The following is a 12,039-nucleotide window of genomic DNA, read 5'->3' on the forward strand; positions in this document are numbered from 1 at the left end:
AGCTGCTCCAAATCCTTGGGTTCAGCTGCACTTTCAGAAGTCCTTTAAAACTTTACATTTAATACTTTTGCTTCCTCATCAGTTCGACTGTTACTTTTTCTCTCTGAATATACACCTCAACATGCATCAGCTGAAGCAACATGGTTGTCCTTTCTCCTTCCATGTAGCGACTCTGTGGGGCTGGTAGCTTTTATCAGTCGCAGAACCCAACACACCTTCCCGCATCTTGCAAATGTTCATCCAGTTGTTTTGGCAGGAAAAAAAAAGCCACAGTGGAAGTCGATGGAAGTTTGGTTTTGTTTTAGCCATGCAGGGCTCACTCCTAGACTGTTCCCCTTTTCCTAACATTTGAAAGGCTTACAAGCAAAACTGCAACAAACAGAACCAGCTGAGGTTAAAAGCTTTCTTTTTAATTATTTTTTAAAACATTTCCAAACTGGAGATAATCTCTTTGCAAAACAAAAGAAATTGGCCCTGTATGCAACAGCTTGCTGCAAAGAGGTGCTGAGCTTTTCTGAAGTGACTGTTAACATTAATGTTTTCTAATTAGCTGCTGCTTGGCAGGTTTTGGTTCTGGCAGCTACAAGGAGTGTGGAATTCAGCTTTCAGAACAGAAAGACTGAAGATTCAGCCTAAGACTACGTGTCACTTCAAACAGCCGGTGCTGTGAGACAGACCTGAAAGCACTGTGTGGGTGTGCGAGCCAGCGAGAGAAAGGGTGGGTAGTGACTACCACTAACGGCATCAGTTCTGGCTGTCATGTACACGCCACATGGTCATATTTGCAGGGAGAGATCTTCCACCCTGTGTTGCCTCTGCTCCCTGTAATCCTTCCAAAGCTGCAGAGCATACATTCAACAAGTGACCAGCGCTCCTGGTCTTGGCATCACAGCTGGCCATGGGTTTTTCTCCTATTCAGTACTCAATGGAGGGACAGGTATTGTTCACTGCAGCACCAGAGAGGACAGGAGAGCACACCCTGGCCACTCAGCACCTTCAAAATAGATGGCCAGTTGTTCACACACTTCATTTTGACCCTTTTTGTTCCAAAGTGCTAACCACTTGCATATGCAATGTCAGGATCATGTTTGCCAAAAGCGTCCACTGCGTTTATCCTGCTGCTACTCCATGGAAATGGAGCAACTTCTGATGTATCCACAAAAAGTAGATCAAGCCACTGATGGGTGACATGACTATCATCAGGTTACAACCAATTTTCAAGGACCTTCCTTTCACACTTGAGCATGTATCCGCTGGAAAAAATTGCTTAAAACCACAACAGAGAGCCATCACTACTTCAAAAGACACCTTTAAAAATCATCCCCCCTGTGAACAGTGGAAGGGGTTAACATTAATCCCGTTTAGGATACTACACTCATCAAACCAAGAAGCCTGCCGAAACAACAGACAGAGGACTCCAACAGACCTCACCGGCTTAGGCAGACAGTGCAATTCATGACAGAAAATACCTTCAAGGAAAGTAAGTCCCAGCAGACAGACGTACCAAGCTAACAGAGCTGGTCACTGCTGAATTTACTTGGGTTGCTGTTCTAATTTTCTTCTTTCCACATCACTGCACTTCATTTGAATGCTCTAATGTTTTCTTTGATCAAGGATTTAATTTGATGGTGTACCAACAGTCACCAAAGCATCACGCTGCTTTACTAAGTCCCATGCAATCCTTCGAATCATTTGGAGTTTTTTGGCTTTTGCCCGGTATGGGAATAAGGTTAGGAAAGTGGTGAAACTAGCTTCCTAATGGCCAGCATCCATCCCATTTCAAACAAAACTTAAAACAGGACCTCCACCTCCATGTTTACAACTCATCGACGAATTGAGAAAATCAGCCTAGATTAGGCAAAAACAAGCTTTAAAAAAACCCAAAACAACCCAGTACCACTGGGCTACCCAGTTGCTACCCAGCAACTCAGTTCTCATCAAGTCTGCCAAGAGCATTACTGCTCAGTATACAACAGTCCTGGGCTCTTACTGCTAAAGAAATACCAGGCACCTGAACAAGCAAGATGTTTGGCACGAATATAATGCTGCTTCAGTCTTCATTCCTCTTACCTGCCATTTGTAGCTATTTTCTGTGTACAACAGGACCCCAGCTGTTGCTGCTATCAACTGTGCTGTGAAAGGCTCCCACTTTATCTTTGTAAAGCATGTGAATGTGTCCATTTGCAGTCATCTTAAAAACCTCCTTTCCACATTCAACAAAGATGGAAATATGTGTGATCTGGTCCCTTTGTGAACTCTTTAGCCTATATCTGCTGAAAATCACATAATTGAGTAAAAAAAAAAAAGCACTTCACAGAATTAGTCTCACAGTTAATCAGCACGAGACACAAAGAAATTATTTCCAGTATCTTCTAACCTTCCCTGTGCAAGGGTGCACAGAACTAGACTTCACAAACACATGCATCACGTGAGCCACATCCTACTCTCCCTTCCCTACCACCCCCCTCCTACCACATCCTCCTCTTCTAACATTCAGCAGCTCCTATGAGAAATTGGTGATGCTATTAATTGATGGAAATACAGTCACTCCAAAACACATAGTCTCAGCCTTCCCTGGATTAATAATATGACCAATAGTAGGTTTCCTCTTGCTCTTCTAGGACATTTTCCTATGAATTGCAAAGCAGTCTCGCCCCATCTGTGCCAGGCTTTGAGATATTTCATTTTAAGCAAGTGGACAGTCCTGCTGATGTTACTGCAACAATATACATGTGCTCCAAGTGCAGTAAGTGCTTAAAGTGTTTTGCTGGATTGGAATCACTGCTTTTAGCATCTTTGACAGCAATTACAAACACAGTCCTGGAACAACAGCCTCCTCCAAAGTGCAGTAACAACACTTTATAAAACCAGTGTGCCCAAATCTCTGCAGAATTTTCAAAAGCTTTGCTGGAACAGAAATTTCTGCCATACGAGACTTGGAAATGCGGCCTGCAGTGTTACTGCAGTGGTAAGAAAAGTGCAGGGATTCCTTGTGTTCCCCTCCCTAATAAAAATCTAATGCAGTTTCACCAAGCACCTAGCAGAAAGACTTCTCCAGAAAATGATTCTCCCCTCAACTGCTGGCAACATCCTGGATGAGGACACCACTGATTTCTGCACACAGAACAGGATTTCGGCAACATCTGGATTACGCAGCTGGTCCCTGTGGCTGTGCCATACCACAGCGAGGCATCAGGACTTAAGCCTGAACTTTGAGCATCTGAGGCATCCTTAGTTAAAGTCAGATATGCTCTTTCAGCTTCCTGATGCTTTGATTCTAATTATTATAGGTCAAGACATTCTGAAGGAATCAAAGGATGCCGGAGAAAATGACTTTCAACCTTTGGAAGAAAGCTAAGCTGGTAGAATAATGGTCAGTGCCCTGTTATGCTGTACATAAGTGAGCACTGAACTGGTCATGTAAGAGAATGCCTACATCCTCCTCGCTAACATTATTAACGTTGGATGTGATGGATCAAAAAAGTTTTGTCTTAGGTCTTAGATTATAATCAAGGCAGCTTTCGACAAGGAGAGGTTCATGCATCTTTAAATCTTGATTCTCCATGTGGTTTGTTTAAGAGCTTATTTTTTGGCAATCACACTTTTTAAAGAAAAAAAGTAGAACAAATCAGTTGTAAGCTTACCAGCAATGTCAAAGCTTCCAAACGACCACCCCATTCAGCACTGTCATGCATAGATTCTCCAAGTACAAACATGACCAAAAGGTCTGTCTCTCTCTGGAGGCAGGCAGTGAATTCAGCTTTCTCGGCACATATATGGTACACACAGGCACTCACACAAGCTCACATTGAGCAAGTAGCCTGGATTCTGTTTTGAGCAGGTGGGAATAACCTACCAAAACCAAAAATCTAAAACCTCTTGTTTCTAATACCTTCAGATTACCTTGCTGTAGAAAGAGCACACAGCTAATAAAGGCTTTGAATCCCTCTTGACCCCTGAGATGGAGAATACATAAACAAAACCTGGGAAAACAGAAGCAGGATTATCGTGCACTCTGGTTCCTCTGTGCTGATACAGCAGAGTACAGCGGATCCTAATTGTGCATCCTCTAGCATGCAGAAATCTCATTAGAAAGGAATTAAAGGATACTGCACCTATGTCTGGAACTTCTGGAACTGCAGCATCTCTGTTAAGGTGGCTGGGTGTCCAAAAATGCCAAGCACACCCTTTGTGCCCACACCAGCTTTGCAGCATAGACATGGGCAGTCCGTGTCTTCTCGAAAATATGAGTATTAAGTCGAACATGTCCTAAATGAACTCAGTTTACTCTGTGTATTCCAGTGCTTTCCAGAAGTTACATAGCTCAATAACATATGTTTCATGTGGAGGCATGGCAGCCTTGGACTTGTTATTCTGACACAGTTACAGGTAGCTATAGGGTTTTTTCAAGGTACACCAAAGACCACCATCGTCCTTTGGGGAAAGTGACCTGAACTACTGGCAATGCAATGAAAGGCTCAAAGTGACTTGAATGATCACTGATCAGACCTGAAATCCTGGAAGAGTAATACAGAACACAAAACCAATGAAATTTAAATCATCTTTAGTATTTAAATGGTTTTACTTTCTGTACCGATCTTGTTCATTTGTTTCTCTAGCTCCTGAAGCATGTCATGGGGGTTTTTTAATTAAAAAAAAATCCTCAGCACTACAATAGAAATTTAAGATTACAAAAATACAACTTTTAATCATTGAAACTAAACACAAAGAATTCAACTTATTGTATTTCAAATCCTCAGAAGTTGTTTACAAAGAGCTTTTGAACATGGAGAATCAACAGATAATTCATACGTAAATTATATATGACTGAGACCAAAAAAACCCCACGGAAATGGCTGTGGTCCCAAGGTTCTTACTAGCATTTCCCTGTTCTATATGTAAAAGAAGAAAAGATCATTTATCTGACAATTAAAATAGTATTTTTACTGTATGGAGATATCCCCGACCATAAAAATATTGCAAATTAAAGAAATCCATGCCTCATTTTCAATACGAAACAAAAATTACAGAAATCACTTAAGGAAAAGTTAAATTGCAAACATAAATCTTGAAAAACACATAACTGGCATTATGACTGCAGGTGCTGTTCAGTTCATATCGATTTGTATCATACTGAAGACCACGACATCATTTTTTTCTTCTCTAGCTTCCAGTTTTTCCCCACTATGCGCCTCTATTTTTTCAAGTTGAATACACGTTTCAACCCTGCTCCCATTAATCCAGATGCGATTTTCATTGTTACAGTTTTTTCCATCAGAAACGCTTCAGCTGGTTGTTAAATGGATATTAATTTTAGTGTGTCAGAAGCGGGGAGGGGGGCAGCTCACCACTGGCCGTCTGACAGCAAACCCCTGACCCCTGCTGAAAAGCACCACGTGCTCTTAGCTTGGACCCAGTGCCCCACACCCCCCCAAACCCAGGCTTTTACGCTGGAAGCAAAAGTCTCTAGCTATAAGAAGAGGCTATTTCTGAGGTTACCTAGACTACAAGAGCACTCTGAAATCACTGAACAACACACACAAATGAGCCAGTCATACAGCTCAGCAGTGGCTGAACATCTTTGGCATAGCATCTTGAGGTGTACGGGATTACTTTAATTAAAATATGGATTTAAAATGAAAAAAAGTACTAGCTAATTGGCTTTGACTAGGTGCAAGTCATGCTTATTAGCAAAACTGACCTTAACCAAAATCAATTAGAGCACCCGCAGAACAGAGGACACCCAAGCCTGCACGACTGACTACTGATGAACACACAGATGAAAAAAGGTTTACTTTAACAACGGATTTAATTGTTATGGTCAAAAGCTGTTCTTCATAACATAGCTAATCAATGTACTACAGCTGAGACGTTCAGATGTGGTTGCTTAAGCTGGGCATCTAAATCCTCATGCTGTATCTACACTGCACAGATTTGTTAGCATTACTACCTGACAATCTCCTGTTCTCCTTTCTATAGCATCAAATATATCATTCAAGGGGGTGTTTCATTTATCTTTCTGCTGGCACATGAAATGGTTTCAGGGCCTCCAAGGCACAAACCATCTCACAGACATCTTAAAAAGGAGGGGAGGTGGTGAACATGAAAGCTGCGGTTTATTCGTGTAGTTTTGTATCCCCAATGCTTCTAGAAAAGTAGGGTTCCTCGTATTCAGGTGTCTGAAGAGGTGAACATACCAATACAGTTATCCAGATGTGCAAACTCTCACCCACTGAACATTTTAGCAAATGCACCAAAACACTACTTCAAAGACACTGTTAACTATTGCATTACCTGGCCTTACACTTTCACCTTGTGCACTTTAGAGGAGGCCAGATTCTAAGCCACCATAATACACTACAGTATCACTGAGGTGGAAAGTGTTAACATAACTTGCACACACCTTCTGTCTCTTGTGCATGCGTCAGAGGGGCTCTAAGGTACAGATCATCTGCTGTGTCTCACAAGACATCTAGCAAAGCCAACCTGGGTCCACGATGAGCAGTGCAAAGGTGTGGTAAGAATAATACACAAAAGCAACTTATAGGAACATAAATAGTCTACAGTATCCTGTAGAAACTAAATTAACTTGAGAGGTAACCATTGCTTTTATGCCATCAAGCATCTCAGTTTAGGCATTACCTATTTTCATATAAAGTATTAATGTACCTGGTATTCATCAGGTAAAATGCAATCTCCATTGTAGGTCACAAGGATGTTAATGAGAGCGATAGCAGAGCATCTTTAAAAGCAGTTATGAGCAGGGAGTGCAGGTCAATAATTCTCTTCTGTTCTCACATACCCCTTATTGAAAGTCATCTCAATGGACCACACCACTAGAGATGCCACAGAGATGATTCAAAAAAGAGACAAAAAGATATAGCAGGGAAAATAAAGCAATACCTAAATTAGAGGAGTGACACTCTGGGGGTTAAATGCCACTGTGGTGACAGGAATGGAAAGGGTTGCCCGGTTCAGAAAGAAAGGTACAAGACTCCTGTGACAGGGGACTAACAGAGGTAAGCGTAGCATCCGCTGTACACAGTGACCGAACAACTGGATTCATTTCCTTCAGTAGAAGAGGAGCCCAAGAAATCCTCTCCTACAGCTCATAAAAGGTTAATTACACAAATACCCCCCGGAGGACTCCCCCATGTGCCCCGTGAAACAGGTGCTGTGCAGACCCAGTGAGCCCCATGCCCCTGCTGGGAGAGACACCCAGGAGCCCCGACTGCCTCCCGCCTTCCCCTCACCACCCAAAGGGCTTCCTGGCAGAGACAGCTCCAAGGTAGTCCATCCTTTCTTCCCAGGGCGTACTGGGCCACAGGAAGGATTGTGTGTAACTGCACCCCAGTATTCTTGCAGCTTGTCCCTATCCCCATGCTGCTGAATGGTGTCCAGAGAGGGACGGGGCGGGGGAAACGCAGTGAAGGCTTCTACCTCTTCTGCCTCAGGGACAGAAGATCTGCACTCATGTTGGCGAGGGCGAACCTCGCTCCACAGGTAGCTTTCCCTGCTGCGGGGTTTTAATATACATACTTGTCTTCCTTAAAAAGATGTTGCCCAAGGAAGTCAGATTCCCCAAATTCACCAAAATAACACTGAAAAAAATTACTCTTTGTCACTTGCTGTGACAAAGGAAAATAATAAACCAATCCCAGAGGATCAGGAAGAAAAGCACGTAATTCACTGTAAATTGTTGCATTAGTAACCTTAGTAAGTATAAGACATATTTGTACAGGGAACTTTTCTGAAAAGACTAAAGCACTCATCTTTGTGACTCTTCCAATGCACAGAATTAGGGTAGAAGATATGTGGAATATGGGACAGCAAGGATAAGGGAGAGCATAGAAGGGGAAAGGGCAGCCCTAGTCCCACCTTCAGCACACGCCACCTGCCGCTGTGCTGCACCTCTGCTTCTGTGCAACAGGGGCATCCCACTTCAGCCCAGTGCTTAGGGAACAAAAGATGGTCACAGGGAGCTCACTGATTGTGCTGAGGACCGTAGGAAAATGATTTGACACATACAAAATTTCCTTCGAATACTCCAGTTCCCAGGAAGACCTCAAATGGGTAGAAATGATGCTTTCCTCCTCCCCATTGCGGTTTTCCTTAAAAAAAAAATTCTTCTTAGAAATACCTCCAAATGGAAGAGATTCTTGGACAGCCCACTGCCACCTTCAGAAAGGCAGAGCCTGACCCGCCCTCAGAAGCGGACTTTAGGAAGGGAACACGACAAAACAGCCATTGCATTAGTGAAACAGAACAATGCAGCAAGGGTCAGATTTTGTTTCCACCAACCACCTCCAGCTGAAGTCAGTGCTCAGGCAGCAACAGTGTGGAAAGGCCTCCCCGGCCCTTACTCCACCTCTAAGCAGTGGGTGACATTTTTTGGCAAAAGCTCAGACATGGATCCAAATCGTTCTTGAAAAAACCCAATTACGTACATACAGTTAGGTATCTACAGGAACAGAAGAAATTATCCTGGAAAATATGAAATGGATGTTCAGTAAGTGTGACTTTTTTCTGAAGCATAGCGCTGTTTGACTGTTTAAAAACCTAATCCACTGGGATTCACCAAGATGATTTTTGGCTTTGGGTGGCTTATAGCCATTACATACTTCTCAGTATATTAAGCATCAGCACCCTGAACACGGATACCCGTGATCATGCCTCGAGCTGAGATCCAGAACTTAGCTGCAATTGAAACAATTTGTTCATGCAAATAGAAGAGTATTTCTATCTACGCCGAGCCAGATTCCGTGTGCAAAGACACACTTACAAAGACACAGATGCACGTACACACGCGGTACGGAAGGGAGGAGAAGAACCGAAAAAGCAGGTCTCCGACTTCTATTCACCGCCCGCCCTCGCAGGAAGAAGGGGAGACGCTGCCTCCCGCGGGCCTCCCCGGCCCGGCGGCGGTGCGACCGCAGCACGGAAAGCCAGCCGGACAGCCGGGGCGAGCGGGCAGCGGCCGGGCTGGCGCCCCGGGGCCCGGCGCCAACAGGTGCTTCGCCCCGAGCTGCGCCCGGCAACTCCTCCTGACGCCGCGCCGCCCGTTCTAGCGGGTCGGGTTTCCCCCGGCTCTCCTCTTCTTTCCGCCCTCGCCCCCTCCCCACGCCGCGGCGGCGCCGCCCGGGTCTGCCGACGCGCCAACTTAGGAGCGGGGAGGACAGGAGCGCAAAACGAGAGGAGGGGATGCGCGCCCCGCCGCCGCCGCCGCCCCGTCCCGTCCCGTCGGCGCGCCCTACCTGCGCGGCCATGAAGGAGAGGTCCATGGTGCTGCCGCTGGAGCTGCCGGCGGAGCTGGCGGGGTGAGGAGGAGGAAGCAGGAAGAAGAGGAGGAGGAAGGGGGAGGGAGGGGAGAGGGGGAGAGGAGAGGGCGAAGAAGAAACAGAAGAGGCGGGAGAGGAGAGGAAGCGGAGAAGAAAAAGGAAAAACAGCTAAGAGAAGGACGGAGGACGGAGAGGAAGGACAAGGAAAGGAGCGGAAAGGCGGGCGGACCGTAAGGGGGGCGGGGGCTGGCGGCGGCGGGAGGCGACCCGGCCCCCGCGCTGGGCTGGGCCTGGGTCCGCCCCGCGGGGCGGGGGGCCGAGGGGCCGGGGAGCCGCGGCTGCCGCCGCGGGGAGCGGGCGGTCCGCGCCGTCCGGCGGCGCCTGCGGGACGGCCCCTCGCCCGCGCCGCCCCGGCACCGCTCTGCCTGCCGGCCGGCATCGCCCTCAGGGGCCAGAGCGGCCTGGGATCGCCCCCGGGCCGGGGCTGGCCCGAGCTGAAACAAAGCTTTTCGGTTCCCTGAGGCGAACAGGGGCTGGAGCTCGCGTCGAAGGGCTCCACAGCCCCCCCCGCGTCGTGCTTGGTAGCCCACCGGCAGTAGGCAAGCCTGGATGCTCAGGCAGAAGGAGCTCGTGGTCGCGGCAGCGGGAGGGGAGGCCCCAGACCGGGTCGCGCAGGTCGGGAGCCGGTGATGGGCGAGTGCTGAAGAGCAAAGGGATAAATAATTAACATCCTGAGGAGCAGGTGTAGCTCAGCTTCCGCTGCGTGTGCAGGTCCTCTGCATCATACAAACCCTCCGAGATACGTACGTGGCGGCCACACACGTGCTTTTCTTGCCCAGCTTGCAAATCCGTCGGCCTTTTTTTGAGATACTCGACCAGCTCCTTCTCTCACCGCAGCTGAAAAGACCTTCCGACAGCTTATTCTTACACCTGTTTGTGGCTTAGCTGTTACAACTTTATTTGCAACTTCTCTCTCCTCCTCGTCCCCAGAATTTGCCGTTCAACAATTCACCATAAACATATTTTGCTCCTTTTCTTATGCTTTCCCCTGTATCTCATAGATGCTGTTATCACTTCGCATGAAAATTCAGTGAATTTTTTTTATTGGGTGGCTCTGAAAAACCTTTGACGCTAACTAAAAAAGTAGAATAATAAAAATCTAAGTTCTTATGTGTCAAATGTTTGGGGTTTTTCTGTGATTTTTATCACCCTTCTGCCATGTACGTGTTTGTTTCCTCTCCAAGGCTGAACTATTTGGCCATGTTTTTACTACTTCAGCCTATTACAGGGGCCTGAACCAGGGATGGTGGAAACGTGAGTGTATGCCAGTAGCAGAAGTACCTGGAGAATCAGCTTTGCTCTGGGATTTTAAACTCTGGAAGAAAAAATAGTAGGTACTTCATCCTGTGTACTGTGAACTGTATGCCTTTTTGTCAATGTTGCCCTGTTGCAGCAGGTGGTGGTGAAAAGAAGATCAGCTGGTTTAAATCAGTCCTTTACTTGAGTGACTATTAGTGTGCCTGCCAAAAATGCTTTTATGTCGAGAGACCCATTAAGTAAAGCAAGTAAAATCCAAAAGAGGCGGTGTCATTTTAGGATTTTTAAATTCAGTTGTGTAAATAATGGAATTGTCTCTTCGTGGACTCCCTCCAAAGTTTTGAAAGGGTATTGATGTGTGTGTCAGAAGCCATAAAGTAACTTCAAAGCAGTGTTCATCTTTTAGTATCCAGATAAATTTTACATGCACTGGGTAGACATCTCTACAGGGTGAATGTAGCCTGGTCAGTTGCTGCATCTGCGGCAGAAGCTATAGTAAATATCATTTCATGAGAATAACAAAATAATTAAGGCTTCGAACCCACAGTTACTTCCATACTTGTTTAAGTCTATGGAGCATGAGAATAGTAGAGAAACAGCTGGAAAGGACCTCAGGAAATCATCTACTCCGTGCACCTGCTTAAAATACAACCAGTTACTCCTATGATCCTCCAAACAGGGGTTTTAACCTTTACCCAAACTTGTCTTGAAAGTGCCCAGCGAGGAAACTTCCACTCCCTACCAGGCAATGCATAGCTTTATTCCACCAGCCATTCCTAAGGCTGTGTCCACAAGGGACATGGAGAAGAGATTATTTTCCTTGGGGCAACCACTTGCCTTCTGAGAAGTGCTCTTGGATACCGTGCTTGTCTTTTTCCAGTCTTATGGTATCTTGTCCATCCCCAGAAAGCGCTCAAGGAGGATTGCTAATGGTAACAAGGTTGTTCAGTCAGGTTTCCAAGTATTTTACTGTGACGTTCAACAAGTTCAGCCAACTCACAGTCTCCAAGTGGTTCCTGGCAGATATCTTTTCTCCCAGCTAACAATACAAGACACTTGCTCATAACTGACCTTTTAGCGAGCAATGGCACATCGTCACTTTGGCTTTTTTGGCATCAAATTTTATTAATTTTGCCTTTCCACTGAGAAATAGGTCGGCATTTTTATTGGTCTATTCACATACTTCTGGAAATTTTTCTTTTTATCCCTGGTATCTCAAAAATTGATTTCCTCCTATTTGTCCCATGTAGTTGCTCACTTCAAGAATACCCTGCAGACCAGCTATTGGGGAAAAAATAAATGTGAACTGCTCAGGTTTCAAATTCTTTATTTCCACACTGACTTCTGGAACAACTCTTTCTCTGTAAAAAATTGGATTTAGCAGAACCATTGTTCAACACAGGGGACAGTGAACTCAGCTACTTTCAGCTCCTATGACACAAAA

At 45.6% G+C, this 12,039-nt stretch overlaps 1 protein-coding gene across 1 annotated transcript in view; it reads right to left on the reverse strand.

Moving 5' to 3' along the window:
• C2H14orf132 (chromosome 2 C14orf132 homolog) overlaps positions 1-9,322 on the reverse strand; it is a 43,661-nt gene extending 34,339 nt beyond the window's left edge. The window contains exon 1 of the mRNA XM_030002575.1: positions 9,255-9,322. Within this exon, the coding sequence (XP_029858435.1) occupies positions 9,255-9,281 (27 nt within the window). The 5' untranslated portion in view covers positions 9,282-9,322. The remainder of the gene's footprint in view (positions 1-9,254) is intronic.
• Positions 9,323-12,039: the final 2,717 nt, after the last annotated feature.

This window comes from Aquila chrysaetos, chromosome 2 (genome assembly GCF_900496995.4).
Source record: "Aquila chrysaetos chrysaetos chromosome 2, bAquChr1.4, whole genome shotgun sequence".
In the NCBI taxonomy this organism is placed as follows: Eukaryota; Metazoa; Chordata; class Aves; order Accipitriformes; family Accipitridae; genus Aquila; species Aquila chrysaetos.